Source organism: Zalophus californianus, chromosome 13 (genome assembly GCF_009762305.2).
Source record: "Zalophus californianus isolate mZalCal1 chromosome 13, mZalCal1.pri.v2, whole genome shotgun sequence".
NCBI lineage: Eukaryota > Metazoa > Chordata > Mammalia > Carnivora > Otariidae > Zalophus > Zalophus californianus.
The window spans coordinates 22388-49991 of record NC_045607.1 but is presented as its reverse complement, the minus strand read 5'-3'; the positions used below and the strand labels follow the sequence as shown (position 1 = coordinate 49991).

The 27604-nt window shown below is 53.8% G+C and overlaps 1 protein-coding gene across 19 annotated transcripts in view; it reads left to right on the top strand.

Annotated features, from left to right (window-relative positions):
- The window catches only part of CACNA1B (calcium voltage-gated channel subunit alpha1 B), a 181571-nt gene extending 158211 nt beyond the window's left edge, over positions 1 to 23360 (top strand). For 9 of the 19 annotated variants that reach the window (XM_035723562.1, XM_035723547.1, XM_035723554.1 and 6 more), the window contains 11 exons: positions 713 to 840; positions 6921 to 7017; positions 10013 to 10121; positions 16695 to 16802; positions 17306 to 17418; positions 18427 to 18554; positions 19911 to 20046; positions 20215 to 20331; positions 21705 to 21912; positions 22148 to 22392; positions 22801 to 23360. In XM_035723562.1, coding sequence (XP_035579455.1) covers positions 713 to 840; positions 6921 to 7017; positions 10013 to 10121; positions 16695 to 16802; positions 17306 to 17418; positions 18427 to 18554; positions 19911 to 20046; positions 20215 to 20331; positions 21705 to 21912; positions 22148 to 22392; positions 22801 to 23331 — 1920 coding nt within the window. In that variant the 3' untranslated portion in view covers positions 23332 to 23360. The remainder of the gene's footprint in view (positions 1 to 712; positions 841 to 6920; positions 7018 to 10012; positions 10122 to 16694; positions 16803 to 17305; positions 17419 to 18426; positions 18555 to 19910; positions 20047 to 20214; positions 20332 to 21704; positions 21913 to 22147; positions 22393 to 22800) is intronic. The other 10 variants (XM_035723559.1, XM_035723557.1, XM_035723556.1 and 7 more) reach the window with 5 other exon arrangements.
- Positions 23361 to 27604: the final 4244 nt, after the last annotated feature.

Below are 27604 nucleotides of genomic sequence, written 5' to 3'. Positions count from 1 at the left end.
AGTGGCTCAGTTGTCAAGTGTCTGCCTTGGGCTCAGGTCATGATCCCAGGGTCCTGGGATCGAGTCCCGCATCGGGCTCCCTGCTCCGCGGGAAGCCTGCTTCTCCCTCTCCCACTCCCCCTGCTTGTGTTCCCTCTCTCGCTGTGTCTCTCTGTCAAATAAATAAATAAAATCTTTAAAAAAAAAAGAATTTTTGAAACTAGAGAGGTGGTTGCATAATATTGTGAATACACTAAAGCCCCCGAGTTGTACTCTTCAAAATGATTAAATGTATGTTATGTGAATTTCAACTCAATCAAACAAAAAAGAAGCTGAGCTTTTGGCCTCTGGAGTCCAAACTACTAACTCCAAAGTCACTGTTTTCCTTGAAGGCTGGCTAGGTGGGGAAGAGGGTGGTGATGGTAGGTGGGGCGGGAGGGGTGCCAACATGAATTAGGGTAGGGCAGCAGAAGCAGGGAGTGGGAGGGACCTGGGTTAGTTTGCGGGACCAGAACCCCGGGGTAGGAGGCTGGCTGCTGCGGGGGCTGGTGGTGGTGGTGGTGCAGGGGAGGCCCAGAGGCTGGGGGGAGCAGGGCTGGACGGGCTCTGGCTGAGTCAGAGTGGCCTCCGCTGCCACGATGGTTTCGCACAGACTTTGGCTGGAGGGTAAGGGCTAGGGTAGAGGGCAGGCTGAGATCTCTCTACGTCACCCCTTCTCCTTCCTGTCCTGCAGATGTTGAACCTCTTTGTGGCCGTGATCATGGACAATTTTGAGTACCTTACACGGGACTCTTCCATCCTAGGGCCTCACCACCTGGACGAGTTCATCCGGGTCTGGGCTGAGTACGACCCGGCCGCGTGGTGAGTGGCCCCCGTGCTCCGTGGTCCTCAGGGTGGTCCGTGCCACGGATCTCGGGACAGGGCTGGGTGGCTTCAGACCTGTGTCATGTGACACAGGTTTTGTCAAACCCCCTCAGGTTTTGGCGGGGTCCGCAGAGGGTGGTGCCAGGTCCCCTTCTAGGTGGCACTCTCCTTCTCATGCCCACAGTGCTCTTACACAGCTCCCTGGGCTGAGAAATGCTCTGTGAGACCCTTAGTCCAGCACTTTGGAGGTTCCAAGGGGTCTGTGAGGCTCAAGTCTCTTGCCAAATGGGAGTGTACTGTCTCCTCACAGGTCTGTCACATGAGGGGCGTGGAGGGCTCAAGGGAGAGGGTGTGGACACAGCAGGAGGGCCTTCCCTTGGGGCCTCACCGTCCTCATGAAGCTTGGAGGCCTTCATGGCAGAAATGACATTCTTCCCGCCGATGGGCTCAGGCCTCTCCCTCTCTGCCATCTCTTGGGAACAGGAGCCAACATGCACCTCTGTGTCCCCGGCCCAGGCTGCAAATAGCGGGCGCTTGGTGAACTTCCACTGAAATTAAAGGAGCTACCAGGAAGGGTCTAGTATGTTGAAGACCCTTTGGTCATGGTGGGAAAGGGTTACTGTGTTGCATTAAGTGAGGGGTAGTTCGTTTCCAGACAGAGCAAGTATGTCATGAGGGGACTGGCTTGCATTAGAAGGGTGTTCCGTGATCCATGGGAGAGTCCTGCACACCCAGGACACATACTCTTATCCTCGGGGCTAGCAAAGCAGCATGGACTCACCATCTGCCCATTTGTCTGTTCCTTCATCACTCGCTTCTTCATTTGCTTATTCATTCATTCACTCTCTCAAGCGGATACTTGAGTAGTTATTCAGGGCATGCTCTCTGCAAGGCCAACACAGGACATGGAGGGGCCAAGAGACCTGGCTGCTGGGGAAGGCACAGGCCTGCTCATGGCCTCGCTCATGGTGAGCGCTCAGCAGACATGAATGTGAATGAACAGTGCATCAGTAAACGGATGGGCATCCGTTCCTTCCCACGCTTGAAGGGAATGAGAAGACTGTGAAGATGGGGTGTAGCCACTTCCCGCCTCCTCTCTCCGAGGCTCCCAGCCTGCCCATGTCCCCTTCGCACAGCTCTGTGTTTGGTCACCCCTTGCGTGGTAGAGGCCTGGAGGAGATGGTCAGTGTCGTCGTGGGGAGGACCCTACTGCCCACAGTTTTTCCCTAAATTGGAGCTCAGCAAGGGGATTGCTCCAGAGATCTCTGACCCTCAAGTCCCTGGGAGCTTGGCTGGGCTCCCCCACCCTCCTCTCATCCAGCCTTCCCGGAGCCCCTACCCCATCATGTGAGGATCCAGAAGAGGCTGTATGAGACCCTTCCCAGGCTGGGCAAGTCCTGAAACCACTGGTAGCACCAGCAACCCTAGGACATTTCCATTCCTGTAGTGTCTCTGGGTGTTTTCCATTGTAGTGAAAATTGAATAATTTTCACGCAGTGCAGAACAAGCATGGCTTTTATTTATGTTTCATGGTGTAGGTGACCGTTTTTGTGGCCTCGGAGAGTCCTGTCATTTTGCTGATGCGTCAGCACATCGGCCCTGCAGTGCCCAGTGTCATTCTGGGTCAGGGGTAGGTGTGGGTTCTCTGGTCAGGAGGGCCCAGTCAGGTCAGAGAGCAGGAGAGACTCCAAGTGAGGCAGGCTTGAGGCTCATTCTAGGAGGGTCATCTGCACTGTGGTCTCAAGAGATGCTGCTGTTTCTGGGCACATTGTTTCTAGTATATGTGCTGCCGAAGGGAGCACCGGGCACGTTGTTTCTAAAGCGTGTGTTGCAGGGAAGCAGAGATGCTGTATGGGCAGTATGTCCATATGTGCAGGAGAAAGGCAAGTCAATGCAGGCCTGTGAGAGGGGAGGACTTCCCCCAAATCTTTATGAACTGTAGACCCAGGGTTTCCCCTAGTCCAGCCACAGGTGGAGCAGAATTTGGACATACAGGAAATGGACTTGGGCCAGACTGTGGTTTTGTGATGGTGCACAGGGGGCTCAGACTCTTTCCCAAATCCAGAGTTCTGAAAATGGGGCCTCTGGAAGGCAGGAGCCATTGGGAGTGGGGTAAAGAAAGTGCTGTGGAAGAGTAGACAGCAAATATAAGCGTCACCCCAGAGGTGGCATCTGTGAAATAGCACCCAAGACCATGGTCCAAAAGTAGCAAAAATGTGACCCACAACTAACACTCAGACTTGCTGCTCCCACATGTGGCCTGGGCTGAAAACACAGCCTGCCTCCAGATGGCAGGGGATAGGGGAAGGCCCAGCAGAGGCAGCTGAGGAGACTGAGTCCTGGGCACAGGACCGAGGGTGCTTTGAGCCCTTCCTAGCCTCCGTGGCAGATGTAGGGATGTGGTCCGCTTTATATCCCAGGTGGCCACTCTGCTGTCTCCTCGTTCTTGGAGAGACTTAAAGAACAACAAAACTTTGTGAAATTTCCCAAGCTTTCATATGTGTGTATGGCTCTGTGGGTGTGTGCACAAGTGTACACATGTGTGCGTGTTGCATATGTGCACGGGTGTGTTTGTGTGCACATGTGGCATGCGTACATGCATGTTTGCAGCAGACATACATGTGTGCATGTGCGCACATGCACATGGTTTGGGTGTATGTGTATGAGCGTGCACAGGTGATTGTGCAAATGTGAGTGCAGTGCATGTGTGTGAATGTGTAGCAGACATACATGTGTGCATGTGCACACACGCACATAGTTTGTGTGTATGCATACGAGCGTGCACACGTGATTGTGTGCAAATGTGTGAGTGCAGTGCATGTGTGCACGTGTGTGAGCATGGGTGTACATGCACATGGTTTGTGTGTACGCATACGAGTGTGCACATGTGATTGTGTGCAAATGTGAGTGCAGTGCATGTGTGCACTGTGTGTGCTTGTGTGCACGTGTGTGAATGTGCAGCAGACATACATGTGTACATGTGCGCACACGCACATGGTTTGTGTGTATGCGTACGCGCGTGCACACATGATTGTGTGCAGATGTGTGAGTGCAGTGCATGTGTGCACGTGTGTGTGAATGCACGTGTGCATGGGTGTACACGGGCATGCATGCTTGTGTGTGCACATGTGTGTGAACGCAGGTGTGCATGGGTATGTATGTGCACATGTGCGTGCACACATGCCTGCTGTGGGGAGATGAAGAAGGCGTGGGGTTGTTGCTTTCTGGTGCCGCCTTCTCCCATCTTCCCCGTTGCCTCACTTGGTGAAGGGTAGAGAGTCGAGAGAATCACAATCACACCTGTAAGCGATCTGTCTACTCATCTTTGTGTTCATCCATCTGCCCAGTCAACATTCCTGAGCATCCGCCGTGTGCTGGGGACCAGGGGTGTGTAGGTGAAGCAAGCACGTGCTCTCGGGATGCTGAGTTGAACGGGGCTGTGGGAGAACAGAGGAGCCATAGTGTGAGCCTGGGGTGTTCGAGGAGGGAGAAACCCCATCTGGCCGGTGAGTCAGAGGAGGTGGCATTTGAGCCAAACTGAAGAGGGCAGGATGGATTGAGCTCTAGAGAAGAGGTTGGGCCCGGGGCTGAAGGGAAGGGGGTGTGATTGTGTCTGATGGAGAAGAGAACGCATTGCAAAGGGGCTGGAAGGGCGGCTGGGACAGGTTGAGAAGGTCTTGAAATTTGGGATAAACAAGGAGCTTTGACTTTGCTTTATAGACAGCGAGGACAGTTTTTTGCATTGCAGTGACAGTATGGTGCCCCCACTTTCCATCTGGTGCCGTCTGAGGGATTCGATGGTGGAAGAGAGAAGATGAGCCAGAGAACAGGCTGTGAATTGGGTTGGGTGATTATTGGGGCTGGGGGCTTCACCATGCTTCCAGACCCTTCGTCATGATCCTTTAGGTCCAGTGAGTTAGCAGGCACCTTGGGTGAGGCCAAAGTGGGGCTTCCTCTTTCTTCCCTCTTTTCCAGAAGTAATTTGGAGCTGACTGGACAGGAAAGAGAAACGTCGGTGTTGGCCAGGGTGCCCACCCTGGGACTAGGGGGTCCTTAGCCAGGCCAGCAGACTCCAGGAGATGCAGGAGGTAGAGACGGTCAGGAGAGCCAGGCGTGGGGTCTCCGGAACTCAGGGAGCGAGAGGAGGGGCTGCCAGAGAGGGTGGGCGAACAAGACCCGGGGGGAGGCGGACCAGTGGTTCCAGTGCGTGCACAGTGGGGGCTTGCGACAGGGGCCAGCACTGGTTCTGTATGGTGTGCCTCCTGCCCGCGTCAGGCTCTGGAAATGGTCTTGGGATTGCCCTGCCTCCCGGGGCTTTCTGAGCCCCAGGATTCCCTGCAGGGAGCTGCCTGTCCAGCCGCCCGGCTCCTCTTCCTGTCGCAGGCTGGGTGGGCGGGCGGGACGGGCTCATCGTGCCTTGGTTGCCATAACCTGTGACATTTCCTTTCCAGTTGCCGGATTCATTATAAGGATATGTACAGTTTGTTGCGTTGTATTGCGCCACCCGTTGGCTTAGGGAAGAACTGCCCTCGTAGGTTGGCCTACAAGGTTTGCAACTTCAGAGCCTCCATCCGACATACTCTCCCCTGCCCGAAATGCAAACACAGCACACACTCCCTGCCTGGTTTGGGAATGACGACACCTCACCTCTCTTTCCTCCTGCCCTGCCCCGCCCCGCACTCCAACCTCCTGGACGCTCTGGTGCCCCATCTGATCTCCCGACCCCTCCCGCTGGCTGGGGAGAGGCAGCCTTCTGAGGCAGTGCACACGAAGCTTTCTGGCTGGGCCTGGAGGGCAGGGGTCGGCTGCTGGGTGGGAGCTGGGGGCCAGGCCCTGCCTGTGCCCAAGGAAGCAGCTGTCTTTCCCGGCTTTGCCTCCAGGCTCTGCAGGGTGGGCTAATGGTCAGACAGGCTGGAGGCCAAGGGCCCCAGAGGAGGAGCGCATGGGCACAAGCAGACCAGGAGGAGCGGCCCCTCCCAGTCTGAAGAGCCTGACAACCGAGGGGTTTCTGGTCCCCGAGGGAGGCGAGGACAGAGGCAGTGGAGGCCCAAAGACGGGCCCTCCTGCTTCACCTCTGGATCGATCCACTCAGCCAAGGCTGGGAACCCTGGGGCAGCTGTGCCTGCCAGGAAAAAGCTGTCCCCTTTCTCTCCTGGGTGGCCTGAACCCGACCTCGTCTCTGGGACCCCAAGCAGGTCCCATAGGCAGGTGTCCCCAGGGGTGGAGGTGAGGCTGCAGGCCTGGTGGCCTGTCTACCTCGGAAGACAGTCATCGGCCCCCAGAAACCTCCCTGGATCCGCAGCCTTGTCCCGTGTGTTGGGGCCAGCCCTGCCCCTGGTGTGGACAGGAGGGTGCAAGAGTGGCTCCAAGCCACACCCCACCCCAGCTGCCCACCACGCCCCTGCCCCCTCCACCCCCCCACCCCCCCGCCAGTCTCCCATTTCCTGCCCAGCCCTGACTCCCAGCAGCAGCCCCGCCCTGGGCGGCCTCGGGCGTCTCTGGGCTTGGAGCAGGACTCACCGGTCAAGTTTGTCTCTAGAGCCTCGGGGCTCCCCCAGCTCTAGTTTTCTGGCTTGTTGTAGAGTTTTCTCCACTTCTTTAGCCTCTAGGCTAACTTGGAAGCAAATTGAGCGTTACGGAAAGCTATGTTTCTGCCGTGGTTCTGAGGCCGGCCTCATCAGTCACGTAATTCTGTCTGCCGGCTCTCCCGGCATGGTGAAACAGCTCTTCTGATTTGGCATTATCTGTGGTTTCTAAAAGTGTAAAATCAGAAGTTGACAACCCAAAGCCGCCCCGATGCAGCCCTTCCTCATCCCTCCATGTTCATTAGCTCAGATGTCACCCCTGCCCGCTGCCCTGCGTGGGGCTGGAGTGTGGAGGTGAGGCTGGGAGGGGCAAGGAGGGGTTCGGGTCAAGCAGAGAAGTCCCTCATTTTACGTATTTTGACTTTTGGCGTGTAATCGGACGCTGGTTAACTGGATCTGTTTTCTTGTCTGCTTCCTCCCCCCGGCCCCCTCCCGCCGCACCCCTTCCTGTGGACCCCACCCTGCCTCTGCCTCCCTGGGCCGGGTCTCCAGCGGGCGCATCAGTTACAATGACATGTTTGAGATGCTGAAACACATGTCCCCACCCCTGGGGCTGGGGAAGAAATGCCCTGCTCGAGTTGCATACAAGGTAGACCCCGACCCTGCACCCCGAGGCTGGCTGTGCTGGGGCTGGTCTCCCGTCTCCTCTCGGGGCTTGTCCGTCTGTCTGTCTGCCGCTCTGCTGTCTCACTGTTTCTTCCTTTTCTCTGCTCCAGCCATGTCCTCTACCTTCCCAGACAGGGGGACACAGATACCATGATGGTGTCTGCACCTGCCCCTTGTGCCCGCAGGTCTGCCCCCTTGAGAGCCCCTGAGAGGCTCAGGAAGACGGAGCCGGAGCCCTCCACCTGCCTTTTTTCCTTTCCTTCTCTTTCCCAGAAATGAGGGGACAGACCACCTTTCAAACAGAAGCTGTTTTTGTTCCGGGCTCAGGACCGCACTCAGCTTCTCTGTCCCATAAGCACCTGATGAGGGTGGAGGTATCCAGCCCTTTGGGTCTGAGCCTGGGGTAATAGGGGCCTGCAGGGCCTCTGGCACTTCTGAGGAACCCCCACTCAGCTCCGCACATGCAGAACTTCCCCAGGTCTGGGCTGCTGTCAGCCTGGGGAGGCAGCATCCCCAGGGCTTTGTAAGTTCCACAGCGGGAAGGAGGTACTGTGGCATTAAGAAGGAAAGGATGCCAGGGAGAGGCGTTCTGCTGTCATTCCTGGGGCTTCAGAGACTGCTGCAGGGTAAGGACAGGTAGTCCCATGCCCCCTCCTTCCATCGCTGAGGAGCCCAGGAGGCTGAGCGGCAAGGAGGGGGTAAACTGAAGGACATCTCCAGGCCTCCCTCCTTGGGGGGCAGGCAGGTCACATGGCCAGCCCCAAGCCTGCTACCACCTGCCCCATGTGCCCTTTGGTGTGTAGGCACCTCCCATCCCTCCAGCACCACCCCCCACCCGTCGCCCCGCACCGAGAGCCCTGCTGCAGCTCCCATTGCTCCCAGAAAACAGAGCCAGCCCGAGTCGTGCGGCTCCACCAGCGTGTGTCTGGAGCCTCTCTGCCACCGCCCTCTCTCTGAGCGAGCTTCCCAGCAGAGCTTTCCTCTCTCTGGTTCTGTCTGTGCTGTCTGTCTCTGTGCTCTCAATCTGGGCCTGCCTCTGTCACCTGGCTCAGCACAGCCTTTGGAAGCTAAGTGGCTCCTTCAGGCCATCGGCAGATGCCTCTGCTGTCCTCCTCAGCCCTCCCCTGCCTGGCATGCATGTTGCGCCTGCCTGAGGCCTGCATGCAAGACTGTAGCTTTGTTCCCAAGGAGGAGAGTTCTGTCCACACTGATACCTGGGGCCAGGCTGGGCATGCAGGGCTCTGATGGGCTAGCCTTTAGGGCCCCTCCCCAGCTGTGCTGGCCAGTTCCAAGGTTCTGGTCATGAATAGACCAGGGGAGGCCTCAGGGTGGGTAGGAATGGATGGGCTTGGGGAGCTGGGGAGGGTCCAGGAGATGCTCAGGGTGCTATGACCAGGAGGTCCTAGGCCCAGGGCAGAGATGCCTGTCTGTTTACCCTGGCCTTGTCCTTTTGCCGCTTCCTGAGATCCCTGCCCTTCTAGGGCCTGGACAGGCAGAGGAGAGCCTCTGGTGAAGGTGCCCTGGACAGAGCTCTCTTCTCTTGGAAATCACCTGCTTGCTCCTCCTTCACGCTGGTACCCAACTCCCTGACTTCCCTGGAGAGGAATCCCTCTGCCTCTCCTCCTGCCATCAGTGCTGGTCTACAGGGACGCTGTGCTCTGGAAAGCCGATTTTCCTGGTGTGCATCACAAAGGTGATGTGTGAGGTCCTGGGACCGCGATTGGATGTGCCAGGTGGGGCTTTGCCAGCATTCAGGGGGGCAGAGTCTGGGCTCATGTCTCTAGCCACCCCGTCTCTACTAGGCCGAGGATTGGATTTAGGGCCCAGATACTGGGGGCAGGGCTGGGGGCCCTCCCTAGAGGGGAAGAGAGGCTGCTCTGTCATGGGATGTGGGCTTGGCAGAGGACAGGCACAACCCGGGGAGTGGCCCTGTGCCCCCTTCTCTAGCTCTGTCTTATGGTAGACGACAAGAGAGCAGTGAGAGAAGACAGGTGGGTCACGGTGCCCCTAGGGCTCTACTTGGTCAGCTAGGTGACCTCCCAGGCTGAGACCATGCCAGACACACCAAGGGTACTTTTCTTCCTGGACACCACCTAAGTTCTCAGAGCCTCAGGCTCTGGGCAGCTGCTGGCTATACCCGGAGGTCTGTGGTACAGACACACATCTGTTTCCCGCTGTTCTGTCCTTGAAAAATGAGGAGAGGAAAGGGGCTGTTCACCTGATGCGGAAACAGGGAGCAAAGCAGCAGGGCACTGCTCCCAGTCTGGTCCGAAGTACTTTTACTCCTGTGCAATGGCCCTGAGCCTCTCCCTACCAGCCTCCACGCTGGCCCTGTGCAGTACCATCTGTTCTGGGTCCTTCTGACTGGAAGGTGCTGGCTGCCTCTTCCAGGCCCCCTGACTGGGGGGTGAGAGGCAGAAGCCTTCCTGGGGTGAAGGGATGCTCCCACTGAGAGTGGGAGCTCAGAGCTGTGCTCTTGGCTAACCCGCCCCTTGTCCAGTGCTCCAGGCTGCCGGTGGAGGAGATGACGTTGGGCAGAGCTGTAAGGACAGGGGTCTTCCCTCCTGTCTGTGGGCCATCCCAGGGTGCCTTGCCTCTGTTCTGCAGCCCAGATCCCTCCCTCTTCAGCCCAGGCCCCACGCCCCTTATTCCAGCCTTGGGCAGGGGTCCTTCTGGCTAAGCATGTGCCTGTTCTTTCAGAGGGATCCAGGCTTCTGGCTTGGTGCTATGCTACAGTCTTTACCTGGACTTCTATTTTTCTGCAGCTAGGAGAAGGAGGGACTGCTCCAAGGGGAGGGGGTGGTCCAAGGGTGAGTGTGAATGCTGGCAAAACTCCCAGCCACCCAACTTTGCCTGGGCGCCTGCAGAAGCCACCCCCAGGAGGCGAAGCCCAGCCTCTAGGGGCCTCCAGCACCTTGTAGTCCTGTGGTGGAGGGACCCTGGTAGGCCTGGCCCTGACCTGCTCCCCTTGTCTCTAGCGCCTGGTTCGCATGAACATGCCCATCTCCAATGAGGACATGACCGTCCACTTCACGTCCACGCTGATGGCCCTCATTCGGACTGCACTGGAGATCAAGCTGGCTCCAGGTGAGCAAGGCAGCATCTGGGGAGGGCACCAAGCCAGGACTGGGCGGTCTCCCTCCAGAGCCACCCCCAGGTGGGTGTGCAGGGAAGGGGGGTGAGGAGGCTTGTTGAGGCGACCAAGGACAGCTGCTCATGGCACCTCTGTTGGGTACTGACCTTATCCCCTGATAACCGCCCTGCCTTTGAGCCTTGTAATGATCCCATTTTCATGTGCGGGAGCTGAGGTGCAGGTTAAATGACCTGTCCAGGTTACCCAGAGCATGTGACGGCAGAACATAGGTTCACATGAGGTAGCACCCTTCCAGGGTGCAGCGTCTGTGTGCCTTCTGTCCGCTCCCCGTAGTGACCCCGGGCCCTGTCCGGTCCTCTCCTGAGCTAACTGATAGGACTGCATAGCCTGTGCCAAATCTAGGAGAGAATAAACCTCCAGTGTATCCTTTCCACCTTCACCCTCCTGTGAAAATTAGAAAAATTAGAGCCACCAGAGGGGATCTGCACTGTCCCTGCCCCCACACCACCCTCCTGGCTGCACTCGAGCCCTTGAGCTCAGCCATTTCGTTTGTAGCGGATGAGTCAAGGCCAGTCCTGTACCCTGCCCCCCTTGCACTCTAGGTCCGGTTCTCATCATCTACCCAAAGATGTCATGCCAGAAATTCTGCACCCTGCTTCTTGCCCTGTCAGTTTTTTCCTCCCTATTGGATTCTTTGTATCAACATATAAACAAGCTATGATCTCTCCCATCTTTAAAAGGTTTTCTGCTCCCTCCATTGGCTTCCTTATGTTTATTCTTACCCTCCTCGCGACCAACTCCTCCAGAGACTGGTCTGTATTGTCTGTCTGGTCTCTCTTGTTCGGTCTGCAGGTGGGTTTCCACTGCAATGCTGCAGGAGCCGCTCTTGCTGAGCTGTTCGGCGACCTCCGTGTGCTCGGTCCTCATTTTACCTAATCCACAGCTCAGCCCTTCCTCCGTGGTCGCGTCCGCCCGCGGCTCAGCCCTTCCTCCGTGGTCGCGTCCGCCCGCGGCTCAGCCCTTCCTCCGTGGCCGCGTCCGCCCGCGGCTCGGCCCTTCCTCCGTGGTCGCGTCCGCCCGCGGCTCGGCCTTTCCTCCGTGGTCGCGTCCGTCCGGGGCTCGGCCTTTCCTCGGTGGTCGCGTCCGCCCGCGGCTCGGCCTTTCCTCCGTGGTCGCGTCCGCCCGGGGCTCGGCCCTTCCTCCGTGGTCGCGTCCGCCCGCGGCTCGGCCCTTCCTCCGTGGTCGCGCCCGCCCGCGGCTCGGCCCTTCCTCCGTGGTCGCGCCCGCCCGCGGCTCGGCCCTTCCTCCGTGGTCGCGCCCGCCCGCGGCTCGGCCTTTCCTCCGTGGTCGCGTCCGCCCGGGGCTCGGCCTTTCCTCCGTGGTCGCGTCCGCCCGCGGCTCGGCCTTTCCTCCGGGGTCGCGCCCGCCCGCCGCTCGGCCCTTCCTCCGTGGTCGTGTAGTTCTTCTTGAATCCCTTTGATGTTTCCTGTTCTGTTTTCTCATGTCTCCCACCCTCTGAATGTCACGGTGCCCCTCAGACTGTTCCCTTTGCCACGTTTGTCATTCCACCTATTTTCATGGCTCTAAATACTGGGAATTCCAACTTTGTGTTTTTGGTGCAGGCCTCCTCCTGAACTCCAGACCTGCATTCTGCATTCTCATGTGAATTTTTACTGTCTCCACTTGGAGGCCCAGGAAGCATTCCAAAGTTCACTTGCCCAAACTTGATCGCCGCATGTTCCCCATGATCTTTCCCGTCTCCATCAGGGGAAACTCTGTTCTTCCAGTTAGTCACTCAAGACAAAAACCTCTGGAGTCATTCTTACCTCCTCTTTTTCTTTTTCTTTCTTTCTTTCTTTCTTTCTTTCTTTCTTTCTTTCTTTCTTTCTTTTCTTTCTTTCTTTCTTTCTTTTTCTTTCTTTCTCTTTCTTTCTGTCTTTCTTTCTTTCTTTCTTTCTTTCTTTCCTTTCTTTCTTTCTTTTTCTTTCTTTCTCTCTCTCTCTCTCTTTTTCTTTCTTTCTTTCTTTCTTTCTTTCTTTCTTTCTTTCTTTCTTTCTTTCTTTCTTTCTTTCTTTCTTTCTTTCTTTCTTTTTCTTTCCTTTCTTTCTTTTTAATCCTTTTCCCAGTTTTGATCCATATATGGTTTCTTGTCATATCTCTTGACTCCACCTTCATAATATACCAGAATATGATCACTTCTTTGTCCTCTCCCACTGCTAGCTCCCGGTCCAAGCCCCTCTCTCTTGGGTCTTGACTCGATTCTTAGAGTAGCTTCCGACTGGTCTGCCTCTGTTCTTGTCTGCCTGCAACAGAACAGCTAGAATGATCATGTTAAAAACCAAACCAATAAAATTAATAAACCTCTGGCTAGACCAATCAAGAAAAAAAGAGATAGAAATAACCAATATAAGGAATGAAAGAGAGAACACAACTACAGGTCCTGCTGCCATTAAATGGATAACAAGGAAATTTTATGAACAACTTTCTGTCAATAACTTCAACAACTTAAATGAAATGGAAAAATTCCTTGACACCAACTATCAAGCTCATTCAAGAATGGATAACCTGAGTGGGTTAAAAAAAGGAAGAGAGAATCTGAGTAGCACTATAGTTATTAAAGAAATTAAATTATAGTCAAAAGCCTTCCAACAAAGAAAATCCCCAGCCCAGTTAGCTCCATAGGTGAAGTCCACCAAACATTTAAGGGGGAGATAATACCAGCTCTATATAAACTCTTCCAGAAAATAGAGAAAAAAAGGATATTTCTCAACTTATTGTGCTGACATTGCTCCGACAGAAGATGAGACAAAGACGTTATAGGAAAAGAAAGTGACAGATCAGTATCCCTCATGACTGTAGACACAAAAATATTCAACCCAGTTTTCTCAGACTGAGTCTGGCTGTATATATATCTGTTTGCTCTAGGACAAAAGTAGGGTTTATACCAGGAATGCAAGTTGAGTTCAAGTATAAAAAAATCAATCCATATAATTTAATATATCAAAGAAGTAGAACTATATGATCATCTCAATAGATGCAGAAAAAGCATTTCACAAAAATTCAGTATCCATGATTTTAAAAATTCTGCATAGAGTAGAAACTGAAGGAAGCCCCCTCCATCGGATCAAGGATATCTATGAAAAACCTTCAGCGAATGACACACTTAACAAAGAAAGACTAACCCCTTTTCCCCTAAGATCAAGAACAAAGGAAGGATGTCTACTGTCACCATTCTTGTTCAACATCATACGTTAGGTCCTAGCCATTGTAATGAGTTAAGAAAAAGAAATAGGAGGCATACCAATTGGAAAGGAAGAAATAAAACTGCCTGTATTCACAATTGACATGATTATCTATGGAGAAAATCTGAAAGACTCTAAGAAAAAGTGAATAAAATGTAGGCATCTATGGGCCAAGGAATGCCAAGGATGGCTGGGAGCCACCAACATCTAGAAACGGGCAAGGAAGAATTCTTCACTAGAACATTTGGAGGAGGCACGGTCATGCTGACACCTTGATTTTGAGCTTCTGGCCTCCAGAACTGAGATAATCAATTTCTGTTGTCTTAAGCCATTAAAAAAAGTAACTAAAACCATCCACAAGTATAGAGCAAGGTCACAGGATACAAGGTCAGTGTGCAAGAAGAAAATGTATTTCTATATATTAGTAATTAACAATTGAAATGGGAAAAAGTTCCATTAAAATCATACCAAAAACATGAAGTACTTCTTTGTTGTCGGATAACTCTAAAAAGTATATATGTGAGATCTGTATGTTGCAAATTTCAAAACATTGAAAGAAGCAAAGAAGATCTAAAAATTAAGCACTGCATCATCTTCATGCATTGGAAGATTCCATATTGTCATGATGTCAGTTCTTCCCACATTCATCAATAGAATAAATGTTCACCCCATCAAAATCCCAACAGGTTTTTAGGTAGAAATGTACAAACGAATTCTAAAATGTATCTAGAAAAGCAAAAGAACTTGAATAACAAACAATTTTGAAAAGAGAACAAAGAAAACTTACTTTACCTGAATCAAAAACTTTCTATAAAGCATGTCAATTGAGGCGTATTGTGTTGGTGACAGGACAGAGACATGGGTCAGTGGAACACAATAGAGACTCATACTTACATTGCCAATGGATTTTTGATGAAGTTGTAAAGGCAATTAATGAAGAAAAGATAATTTTTTCAACAAGTGGTACTTGAAAAATTTAGACAACTATCCAAAAAAGGGAAAAATCTTGACATTTAGTGTCTTAGTCTGCTTGGGTTGCCAATAACAAAGTACCACAACTGAGTGGCTTAAACACAGAAATTTATTTCTCCCAGTCTGGAGGCTGAAAGTCCAAATCAAGGTGCCAGGAAGGTAAGTTTCATTCCTGGCCTGTTCTCCTGGTTTGTAGGGTGGTCACCTTCTCACTGTGTGCTCACATGGTCTTTCCCTGAGTGTATACAGAGAGTGAACAAATTTTCTGGTATCTCTTCTCATAAGGACACTTAACTCTCTGGGTCAGGGTCCCACCCTTCTGACCTCATTTCACCTAATTGCCTCCTTCTCGGCCTTATATAGTCACAATGAGGGTTCCAGCTTCAACATGTGAACGAGGGGCAGCACACAATTCAGTCCATAGCACATACCTTTTACCTCCTACAAAAATTAACTTGAAATTGATCATAGACATAAATGTAAAATGTAAAATTATAAAACCCCTAGAAGGAAACACAGGAGAGAGATTTTGGCAGTTTTGAGTTTGGCAAAGATTTTTGGAGACACCAAAAGCATGAGCCATAAAAGAAAAATTGAAAAATTGAACTTTATCAACATTAAAAACTTTTGCTCTTCAAAAAGACATTTAAGAAAATGAAAAGACAAAGCTAAAGCATTGGTGAAGATATTTTTGAACCATGTATCTGATATAGGTTCAGTTTCCAGAATAGATAAAGGTCTGTCACAACTCAGTAGTAAGAAAATAAACAACCTAATAAAAATGGGCAAAGGATTCGAATAGACCTGTCACCAAAAAATATATATGGAAGGCAAAGAAACACCTATAAAGATGCTCAATATCATTAATCATTAGAGAAATCCAAAATGAAGTCTACGGCCATACCACCCTGAACGCGCCCGATCTCGTCTGATCTCGGAAGCTAAGCAGGGTCGGGCCTGGTTTGTACTTGGATGGGAGAAATCCAAAATGAAGCCATAGTAAGATAACACTACATGGTTATTAATGCGACTGAAATACTTTTCTAAATGACAATATTAAGTCCTGGTGAGAATGCATAATATGGAATTCTTGTGATCCTAGTTTGGCAGTTCCTTACCGTACGGCCCAGCCAGCCCACTCCCAAGTGGGAAGAAAAGAAAACATACATCTGCACAAAAACTATATGCAAATGTTCACAGCTTTATTTCATAATCTCCTCAAAATGTAAGCAACTCAAATGCTCACAACTGGTGAATGGATAAACAAATTGGGGTCTATCCATACCACAAGGTAGTACTCCGCAATCAAAAGAAACAGGCTACTTATACACTCAACAACGTGGACTGAATCTCAAAGGCACCACGCTGAGTGGAGAAGTCCTACTCAAAAGCCAATACACCCGATGACGTTGTTTGTGTGGCATTCTGGAGAGGGCAAAACAGACCGAGACAGAAAACACACTAGGGATGGGACGGGGTGAGAGGAGGCCACGGGGTCAGCTACAAAGGGAGCACAGAGGGACTTTGGCAGTGGGGCCATATACCATGACTCGATTGTGGGGTGGATGTGTGGCTTTATGGATTTACCAAAGTTCATAGAATGGGATAACTGAAAAGGGTGGATTTCGTTGTATGTACATTATACCATAGTAAACCTGATGCTAAAAAAAGGTCAATCAGAGTATTTTATCCCTCTGCTTATCACGCTCTGCTGCTTCCTATCTCAACATCTGCTCCCTGCAGCCCGTCACCCCCACCCCCCGCTCAGTGAGCCTTGCCTTCCTGGCTGGTTGTGTGACACACCAAGGCCTTTGCACCCCCTGGTCCTTTTCTGCCTTCGGGGTCTTACACACACACCACCTTCCCATGAGACCTTTCCTGACTACCCTGTCCAAAATTTCAGCCCTCCTAATATTTCTCATCCCTCCCTACTTAAGCTTTTTCTGCACCCAACACACTAGGTTTTGAACTTACTGCCACTTTATTGTTGAGTCAAGCCACATGGTGCCACAAAGGCGGCCCCTTTGCTTTTGTTCCATCACCTAGAATAGTCCCTGGCACGGGAGGGTGCTCTCTTGATAGTTTTGAATGGCTGGACGAACAGCTGGACCACCACCATATCCCTTCTCCACTCCCAGGGCCCACGCACACAGGCCTCTGTCTCTGCACGTGCCTGTGAGGGACGCTCCGACAGCCGCCGTGGCCGTGCTTCTCCCCGCTCTGCCCTTTCTCCTGGCACGGTCCTTGCCCCATTTCCCCTCACACCACACCTCTCCCTGCCGGCTCCCCCAGGGGGCCTGTGAGACAGCTCCTAACATCTCTCTTCCCCTCCACACCCTTGTCCTGCCCCAGCCGGCACCAAGCAGCATCAGTGTGATGCAGAGTTGAGGAAGGAGATTTCCTCTGTGTGGGCCAATCTGCCCCAGAAGACCCTGGATTTACTGGTGCCACCCCATAAACGTAAGTGAGGGCAAGAAATTCTCCTTGTTCACCCCTCTTTTGTGTCCCACCCAGAGGCAGAGCCAGGAGGCCTGGGCCAGGGTGACCTCGTCAATAGCCTAGACTTAGTTTCCACCTGCAGGGAGAACGGTCTTACCAGTGGGTGCATAGGGACTGTGGGAAGGGATTCCCTGGGCGTTATTCTGTTGACCACAGTCACCCACGTTCCTGGTGGGGGTGTATACTTAAAAAATCCAGAGAACAGCAGGGAGACTCCTACAGTTAGAGATGAGGTGCTTAAAGATTAAACCCCGCATCCACTTCACTGGGAGGAGATGGAGGGCCCTGTGGAGAGTCAGTACCGCTCCAGAGGACACGTGCTCAGTGTCCACAGATGCAACTTCGGCCAAGCCCTGTGCCCTTCCCTGAGCATGTCCAGGAGTCCCTGTGGTGGAGGCTGTTCCCTTGCCCCCCCACCTCCCCTTCCTCCTCCACACCCCACCCTCTGTTTTCTCTCCCTCCAGCCGATGAGATGACCGTAGGAAAGGTGTACGCAGCTCTGATGATATTTGACTTCTACAAACAGAACAAGACCACCAGAGACCAGATTCACCAGGCCACGGGAGGCCTGTCCCAGGTACCGAGTTCCAGGATTTCCAAGAAGTAAACCTCAGACTCTGGCACCCATCAGTTGTTTTGACGGCAGAGGAAACCCACATCCTTCCTGGGGATTGCACGGCGGGAAAAGGAAGATGAGAGGTTCCTACTGTAGCCTCACTCTCCGGCCCCAAAGTCAGAAACCCCATACAGCCTGAGTGCTTTCCAACGGCTGGTCTCTTGCTGGTACTGGGGGCCCCCTGACATGGAGACCTAGTGTTCAGGAGCAGTAGACAAGGGGTGAGGACATGTTCCCTGGAGATCCCACTGTTTTAAGTGGTAGAAGAAAGAAGTTTGAAGAATATTTGAGGAGGTTGTTTGGGGAGGTTCGAGGAGAACCTGATTACCATGCACATTGGCAGGGACCAGAGAGATTCAAACTGATGGGTCCAGGGTCATGATTTCTTCCACTCATGACTCTGACTGGGCTGGTTTGGGGCCCCATCTTCCTGATGTCATCCTTCAAAGATAACAACTTTCCCACGCAGCCAAACCATCAGTGACCATATGTAGACTCTGTCTAGAAAGTTGCCTGGTTTGGAGCTTACAGGGACATTCACCCATCGTGGGATGGGAAGTATCTGATGCCCACACCACATCCCCCGTTCCCCTGTCTGTTGCAGACACCCATCATTGCCCCCCCCCGCCGCCCCCCGAGCCCTGAAGTGTCCTTAGAATTCTGCTCAGTCCGGGGCTCATGCAGCCTCTACCCATCAATCCAAGTTGATGATGAGATGAAACCTTTTACCATTTTTAATTGGATGAGGTCCCCAGATTTTGTAGGTAGGGATACTGAAGCTCCAAGAGGTGAAATGACTTTCCTGATGTCACTCACAGGCCAGGTTGGGAGTAAGCCCCCGCCTACCTCCTGTGTAGGGCTGGGGCAGGGCAGAAGGAGCACCAACCCATGCTGTGGGGTCAGGCCAGCTTTCTGGCACACCTGTCTCTGCCCTTAGAGCTCTTCCTCTTCCCTACGTCCCTTCTACAGATGGGCCCTGTGTCCCTGTTCCACCCTCTGAAGGCCACGCTGGAGCAGACACAGCCAGCTGTGCTCCGAGGAGCCCGGGTTTTCCTTCGGCAGAAGAGCTCTGCGTCCCTCAGCAACGGCGGGGCCGTGTGAGTACCTGGCCAGGGTGCGAGGTGCACGGAGGAGGCAGGACTCCTGGTTTCTCCCCCTCCCAGAGGGGCTCCCTGTAGGCTGTGCTGCAGGACATGGAGCCCCCAGGTCCCATCACCACTTTGGGAGACTGGCCTCTCTGTTCCACCCCGTGCCCACCTCCCCCCAAATGGTTCCCCGCGGATGCTGCCTGAAAGCTAGTCCAGGCGGGCTGCTGGAGCGGTCCGTGGTGGACTCCAAAGCTAATTCCCGAAACGTTACACGGGTGCCTCTGATGGCACTGAGGTCAGTGGATTTAGACAGTCGGTGGTTCCCACTGTCACCTCCCATTGTGCGTGCCCATTTCCCTTTCCGGTGAGGGGCCTCTGCCTCTGCTTCCTCACTGCCCGTTGAGAAATGATTTGTTTCGACCCCATTCTGTTGACGGCCTGTGTGTGTCTAGTCTTCCTAACTCCTCTAAGACATTTTTCCTCAGATCTCCACTCCAGTAGTGATTTCTGAAGCAACTGTATTTTGTAGACAAATTGGTAACGTCCTTGTTACCTAACCCCTAACTCTTGCCACAATAATTCTTGGTAATGAACCACCCAAAACCAAGTGTTGCGAACTAACAGTCACCTACCTGTCTTGCACCGTGTGTCGCTGGGGGGTGGTAGCAGGCAGGCTCCTCTCAGCCACTCCCCTCAGGGCCAGCAGGGTCCCAGGTCTGCTAACACCCTATTGGCTAAAGGAAATCATTGGCTGAGCCCAAAGAGGGGGGCCTGTGCTCTGCCTCATCCAGCAAGGGCTAAGGTGTGGGGCCTGGTACCAGACTGGGCACAACATGCATGTTTAGGGCTCCTGATTTCCTCCTCATCTGTACATGTTTGGATGTTCTTTTCTGCAGCCTGGTTGTGGGTCTTGGACTGTTAATCAGGTAGGTTTTCCTGAGTACTACACTGCCCCTAACGTAGTGCTCAGGGCTTGCTGTGCACCAGTGTAGACAGGATGTCCGCACTCTGCGTCATGCATGCTGTGCACATGTGGCCTCCCACTACTCCTGGGAGGCCCTGTCTAGGGCCGAGGAACCTGCCGGGTGTCCCTAGACCAGGAAGCGGTGGGCCCAGACCTCCCTCGGACTCATGTCCGGGGGCCCTCTCTGCCCATCTACTCTGAGCCCTGGTACTGGGTCCACATCCCTTGCTGTGTGGCCACTTGAGAGCCTGTACTTGAAGGGCCTCACGCGTCTGGGCTGCTTCTAACCCAGAGTAGAAGGGGCCAGTATAGGTTCCTGGCAGGTTGGAGCCAGGTCCTTGGTGGGCATTCCATGGCCCACAGACCTCTGAGCCAACAGCACAATCCTCTCTTCTCTACAGACAAACCCAGGAGAGTGGCATCAAGGAGTCTGTTTCCTGGGGTACTCAGAGGACCCAGGAGGTACCCTATGAGGCAAGGACACCCCTGGAGCGTGGCCACTCTACAGAGATCCCAGTGGTGCAGCCAGGAAAACCGGTGAGGGCTCCCAGGGCTGGGGAGCCAGGCTGGGTATGGGGGATGAGATAAGGATTGGGGTGAGACAGGGATGGTGGGAGATGGCAGGAGTGTGGCAGGGAGCCCAGGATGGGGGGAAGGTGAGAGTGGGGTGGGGGCCGGTGTGACTGCGGGCTGCTGTGTGCCCAGGCTGTGGACGTCCAGATGCAGAGCATGGCCCTGAGAGGTCCTGACGGGGAGCCCCAGCCCGGACTGGAGAGCCAGGGACGCGCGGCCTCCATGCCTCGCCTGGCTGCAGAGACTCAGGTGGGTGGTCTGGGAGGGCCAGGGTCATGGGAGGGTGGGGGCGTGGGGGATGAGGAGACCTGGCTTGGGGAGGGCTTGTGTCCCGCGTGAGGGCTCCCTACCTGCACTGCGGCCTGGACACTGTCAGCCCTGTTGGGAGCTCCCAGGACGATGGTCTCAAGAGGTGCAGCCAGAGTCCTCGGAGGCCTGCCAGGAATCCCCACCACCCACCGGTGCTCAGCCTCCTGCTGTGGCCCTGGGGCTTCCATCTCCCAGCCCAGTGTCCCTGACCCAGACTCTCCCTCTCTCTAGGACATCCCTCTCCCACGCCAGCCTGCATTGCCCCCCCGGCCCCCCCGCCATGCACACGGTGCCTCACAGCTTGGTCCTCCCTTTCCCGCATGGATGCTCTGGGGATGACCTGCCCTGTTCCTCTTTTTTTTTTTAAGATTTTTTTATTTTATTTGAGAGAGAGAATGAGAGAGAGAGAGCACATGAGGGGGGGAGGATCAGCTGAGCAGGGAGCCCGATGCGGGACTCGATCCTGGAACTCCAGGGTCATGACCTGAGCCGAAGGCAGTCGCTTAACCAACTGAGCCACCCAGGCGCCCGGCCTGCCCTGTTCTTTCTCTGGACTCTGGAGGCGGCATCCCCTGCTCCTTCGGGGATGCTTTGAGTACCGAGCAGGAAGCTCCAGGGCAAGGGGGCTGTGGGCCCATTCACAAGGACTCAGAGAGGGGCCTGCAGACCTGAGGCTGTGTCAGGGGGCCCTGCTTTCACTTCCTGGGATGGTGAGGGGCTTTAGAGGGGCATTCCTCCAGCCGGGGACCTTCAGTGTTTGCCTGCGGCTGGCTCTGTCCCTGCCTCCTTTTGTGGTTCCTGGTTCTGCACATTCCAAATGACTTCATTCTCTAAACTTGTCTCTGCCTCCCATTGGTGGTGGCTCCCGCCCTCTTCCCCTTCCTGAGCCTGGCCCGCTGGGCGGCCAGCTTGAGGACGCCGAGTGGAGGCTGTGGGTCAGCTCCCCTTGGAGGGCCTCTTTCCGCAGGTCCCGATTTCAGCCCAGGGCAGGAGCCCCATGGCCCTGGCCCAGCAGGGCCATCACACGCAGCCACCCCTCAGGGTTCTCCCAGCCAGGCCCGCAGCCTCCCTCTTCCTGGCATCCTCCCTGTCCCCCAGGGACACTGAGGCCAACAGCTCTCTGGGCCCCGCTGGCAGAGACGGACAGCACCTTGTGCAGCGTGCTCTGGGAGAAAGGGTGGGCCTGGGTGGGGAAGAGCTTTCTGGGGAGAGGGAGGGGCCTGGTGGTTCCTGAACCCCAGGCCTGCAGTGCCGCCCTGGAGCCTGCCCCAGGCCCCTCTCAGACTGTGTGCCAACCCACATCCCACCTGCAGCCGGGCCCCAACGCCAGCCCCATGAAGCGCTCCATCTCCACACTGGCGCCCCAGCGTCCCCACGTGGCTCATCTCTGCAGCGCTGCCCTGGACCGTGCCCCAGCCAGCCAGGCTGCGCCCCATCACCACCACCGCTGCCATCGCCGCAGGGAGAGGAAGCAGAAGTCCTTGGAGAAGGGGCCCAGCCTGTCCGCAGACACAGATGGCGGTGCGTGCGGGGGTCCCTCCTATGGCCAGGGCCTGAGGCATTCTTTTCTGTGCTTCCACCATCCAAACGGCCCTGAGTAGGGGGCTGTGAGGCCCAGGTCTGGGGACCAGGCAGGATCACCCACGCACCTCAGCTCTCTCCCTGGGTCCCCCTGCTGGCCCTGGGGACCGGATCTGGGCTGGGGGTCTGTCTCCCCACCTGGCTCGCTGTTCTGACTTCCCCTCTTCCTGGCCAGCACCCAGCAGTGCGGCAGGGCCAGGCCCACCCCCGGGAGAGGGGCCCACAGGCTGCCGGAGGGAGCGCAGACAGGAGCGGGGCCGGTCCCAAGAGCGGAGGCAACCCTCTTCCTCTTCCTCGGAGAAGCAGCGTTTCTACTCCTGTGACCGCTTTGGGGGCCGGGAGCCCTCGCAGCCCAAACCCTCCCTCAGCAGCCACCCCACGTCACCAACAGCTGGGCAGGAGCCAGGACCCCGGAGACCGGTAAGTCAGGACCCCCCTCACTGCCCCTCCTTACAAGCCCCCCCCCCACCATGCTCCGAATCCTCCTTCATGTCCTGGTTCCCAGGCCCGAGTCTGCGCTCCCCCCTCCTTGCTCCATTCCTCCCGCACCAGCCCGATCCTCCCCTCCCAACTGCCCTGGACTGGCCTCTGGTCTCCCTTCTCCCTGAGCTGTGCCTGTCCCTTTGTTACCCACTGTTCCCCAACCACCTCCCCAGGCCTACCGGCACCAGCGGCTTTCCCCCCTCCACCACACACCCTATGGGTCCCCTTCCAGGGTGCCTGCCTCTCTCCATGCCTCACCCCCCATCTCCATGGTTCTCACATGCATTGGCCTCTGGTCTGGGACTTTGATTTTTTTTTTTTTTTCTCTGTTCTATTTTCTTGTAGGGTGGTGGTTCAGTGAATGGGAGCCCCTTGTTGTCAACATCCGGTGCTAGCACCCCTGGCCGTGGTGGGCGGAGGCAGCTCCCCCAGACTCCGCTGACCCCCCGTCCCAGTGTCACCTACAAGACGGCCAACTCTTCGCCTGTCCACTTTGCTGGGGCACAGACCAGCCTCCCCACCTTTTCCCCAGGCCGGCTTAGCCGTGGCCTTTCCGAACACAATGCTCTGCTCCAGAGAGACCCCCTCAGCCAGCCCCTGGCCGCCGGCTCTAGGATCGGCTCTGACCCTTACTTGGGGCAGCGTCTGGACAGTGAGGACACTGCCCGCACCCAGCCCGAGGACACGCTTACCTTCGAGGAGGCTGTGGCCACCAACTCAGGCCGCTCCTCCCGGACTTCCTATGTGTCCTCCCTGACCTCCCAGTCGCACCCCCTCCGCCGCGTGCCCAACGGCTACCACTGCACTCTGGGGCTCAGCTCGGGCGGCCGGGTTCAGCATAGCTACCACCACCCCGACCAAGACCACTGGTGCTAGCCGCACCTCCGCTTCACGCCTGCTCAGTGGGCGCGTTCCAGCCGATGAGTTTTATCATCCACGCTGGACTCCCAGGGATGTGCAGGGGCACCGAGGCAGGGGCAGCAGCCCCTGGGAGGAGGGGCCCCGCCTTTGGGGCCAGCTGGGGGGAGGCCCCGCGGCTCCCCCCCCCGCCTCCACCTCCTCTTTCACGCTGGACCAATTCCTAAAGCCCTTTCGGAGAGGGACGTGGCTCTCTCTGTCCCCTTGTATGCTGCCTGCCTGGGTCTTGTACCACAGACCCTACACGGGAAGTCGCTGCATGTGCTGAGTGGGACCCTGTCAGTCTGAATCCTGTGTGATGGCTCCCAGCGTCTGGGGGGTGTGCCCGGGGCCACTTTTAGGAGGTCTGGATCTGGTAGAGACCATCCTTTATCCACGTGTGTGGTACGGAGCCAGGCATGTTTACATGCCTGGCCAGATAAGACAGAGTTGATGGTCAACAGCAGTAGCCTCGGGAGCCCGGCCTGTGGCTCCGTGCATTCTTGTCGGTGCCCACAAACACAAACACATCCGGCGTGGCTCTTTGTACCTGAAACAGCAGATGGACACCAGAAATACACTCACACATTCTCTGTCCTCTCCCAGATGCTGTCAACCTTGACAGGGACCAAATCTGGAAAACATTCTTGCTGTTGGTTTTGGTTTTTAATCGAAACACCCTTCCCTCTTTTGTCAATTCCATACACTTGATCTAGAAAGAAGAGAAAAACAGAAAAATGGGGAAGGAAATAGTAACAGAACTTAAAAAAAAATCCAACCTGTAGGAAGCTCTCAGCTCTTTGGTTGTGTGTGTGTGTGTGTGTGTGTGTGTGTGTGTGTGTGTGTGTGTGTGTGGCTTGTGCGAGGAGATGCTCTTGCGTCCAGCCTGGGTGGCCCCCCAGCTCCCCTGGCTTCTGCTGCTCTCGACCAAGTGCCTGACTTCCGAGCCCTCTCGTGCCAGGCTCCTGGGGGCGGTGACGTGAAGCCTGTGTGAAGCGTGGGTGAATCCTTGGAACTGTTTCCGGTTCCAAATATCAACCAAGTAGAAAGCTGGTGTCCATGGAGAACACTCATATAACATCCAGTGGGACGGTTGTAGTTGGAAACGAAGCGACCATTTCCCTGTTTTCCTCCCACGAGTGGAAGGGTTTCCTGGGAAGCCACAGAGCAGTGTAGAGCGTGTCCTTGTGTGGGGTGTTTTCAGTCTGTTCTACATCTGAATCTCAGGGACGGGATGCCTGCCAAAGAGGGCGTGGTATCTGTTGTGAAAGTTTCTTTTCAGATAAGGCCAGAGAGAGGGAGAGGTCGTGGGAAGAGGGAGAGGTGGGGGAGTGGAGATGGACCCGGCGGGGCAGGAGGGAGGGCCTGTGTCTGTGCAGGTGTGGGCACTTGGGACAGCCTGACTGAAATGAGGCCAAAACTCGGAGGAAGCGATGGGGCAAGGAGAAGCTTGGCGACTGAGGCTCAGGCAGGAGCCATGTGAAGCCCAGCACTGTGGCACAAGACACGGGAAAGCAGGAAGCAAAAGGGAAATCCAACCTCATGGCCACTGTCAAAAGGGAAACACCGTAGGTAGGAGGCTGTGCATAAAATGCCGGGAGACCCTTTGTTTCGTGAACAAAAGGAATATTTAGATGATTAGATTTTGGTGCATCCTCCGTGTTTGGAAATGTCAGATGATCTCTTCGCTGGATCATTTGAGTGTTCCCATTGGCTGTTGCCCCATGACTCACCTTAAAGAAACTTGGCCTGTGACGTGTGTGTGCGTTTCTCTGTGTGGAGGTGTGTCCCAGTGAGTGGATGTCGTTAACCCATAGGGCTATGCAACAAAAGACACACATTCAATAGAAATAAATCATGTAAGACCACCACCTGTTCTAGGGTTTCAGCATGATTGTGACCAAACCATTTTATAGAATCTCCTTACTGGAAGGCACAACACTCTGAAACTTTAAGATTACAGAGTATTTTACCGCAATAGGAAATAATAACTGGAATGGTATCTCAGACTCTGCATGAGATAGCTCTGTTCCTGTTGCAAAGCAGAAGGATGTGTATTTTGATACTGATGTTTCATCTCTGGCCCATGTTATTGTGAATGTATCCATTCTGTGCAGAACCACAGCTGCTTCCCAGACCATGTTGGGTGGAGAATCACTGTTCTAGCCCCACACAGCCTCACCGGTCTGTCTGGATTCTTCTAGACACTGGAATTGGTGAAAACTACAGGGAGTGGGGGAAGAGATACTGTGTCTTGTTTTCCTGACTTTGGATTTTGTTTCTGTATTGTCTCTTCTCAGCTATCATATGTTTCCACTGAGATCTCATAGTGAGTTGCCAAATTTGAAATGCATTAACCAGTTGTCTGCATCTGGACCAGTCAAGCAGTGGCTGTAGTTTGAATAAGTTATGTGTGCATGTAAAATATATACATATATACATATATACAAGTATGTGCATGAAATGTATATCTTCGTACTTTTTGATACAATGTACTCATTTGTTAATTTTTAATTATATTTGATATAAATCAAAGGTTTGTTGCAAAACTTTATATTTAAGAACAGTGTTAAAAAAAAAAAAAAACCCAAAAAGAAGTCCCAACCATGCAACACAACTGGGACCTGCTTTAAAACAATCCTGTGATTGACGAGTTTGCTGCCTGAGTAATATTGATCACCCAGACTTTGGATTCTGCTATTGTTTCTACAATGACATTTTGTATGAATCAAAGTCCTTGGATTAAAATAAAACTTAGCAAAAAATCAAAACAAATCCCACCATGCTGCTGGGTGATGTATGCAAGAGGTGTGGGAGTCAGCAACCTGTGCGTCTTCAGAAGGCAGGGCCACCTCCACGGGCGTGTGGGCAGGAGTGCAGAGCCGAGCAGCTCTCCGGAGAAAATAACCCCCTAAAACTGATTTGGGCCTGTTCATGATGCAAGTGTGGATCAGCCTGAGAATCTGGGTGGGGTTGGGGTGAGGGTCATGGGTTGGGGTCAGGGCCAGGGTCTGGATCGGGGTTAGGTTTAAGCATAATTGGCTTTCTTCCCCCTCCTCCAACTCCCTGGGCCTCCAGGGTAGACAGGACTCACCCAGGGTCACACACGAGTCAGAGGTGAGCTGGAGCATTGGTTTTCAGCCCTTCACTCCTGGGCTCAGACAGAAGAAAAGTGAAATGTCCACCTGATCACTGACTGAGATCCAACTCATCCCCAGTCAGGGGTTATAGGGGGACTCAGAGGTTATACAGGGTTCTTCTGCCCTCCCACCTGGGAAGGGTGCTGCTGGCCCCACTCTGCCTGGGCAGCCGCAAGTTCCAGCACAGCCCCACCCCACGAGGGCACTCTGTAGACACGAATGGATTCATATAGGACTGACTGCCGTGGCCTGCCCGCCCCCATGTACGGCCTTCTTGCGGGCTATTGGGGGCCCCCCCCTGGCGCTGGCTAGATCCTTCGTCCCATCTGAGTGATTGGCAGGAAACAGGCAGTAGACAGGACAGCCCTTGGCCTCTGACCATCCAGGGAGGCATCTGTGGCCCTCCAGCAGGCCAGAAAGGCTTACAAATGGAGCATTCCTTTATAAGTGTACATTTCACTCACCAAATGGCAACTTTTACCCAGTTTTCAGAGATTCTCCCATGTCTGCCGTTTCTTAAAATTAATCAGCCCAAATATTCCTTGTGCCAAAGAGGTATATTTTGCATGGCATATTCTGCTCCCTTCACATGGATGCACTTAGTTTGCTTATGGATTCATTTATGGAAGGACATCCTGGTTTCTTTAAGGTTGTAACCATTATGAATAGAGCTACCGTGCATAACTGCATGTGAGTTTTTGTTCGGAAATAGGTTTTCAAGGCAGTTGCTAAATACTAGAAGTGCAATTGTTGGATCTTAACATGAGACTTACTTAGGTTTGGAAAAAATGGCAAAAATGTCTTCTGTAGGGACAGTTGCTGCCATTCCTCACCTTCCAGCAACTGGTATTCTTGTTTTTGGAGTTTAGTATTTGTGATAGGTGTGCGGTGCTGTCTCACTGTTGTTTAAATTTGTACTTTCCTAATGATGATGTCAAACATATTTTTGTATGCTTATTTTGTATCTTCTTTGTCCAGGCATCTGTTCAGATCCTTACCCATTATCAATTAGGATGTTTGTTTCCTTATCATTGAGTTCTGATAGTCTTTTGTATTTTTTGAATACAAATCTTTTACCAGATTTGCGCTTTGCAAATATTTCCTCTCAGTTC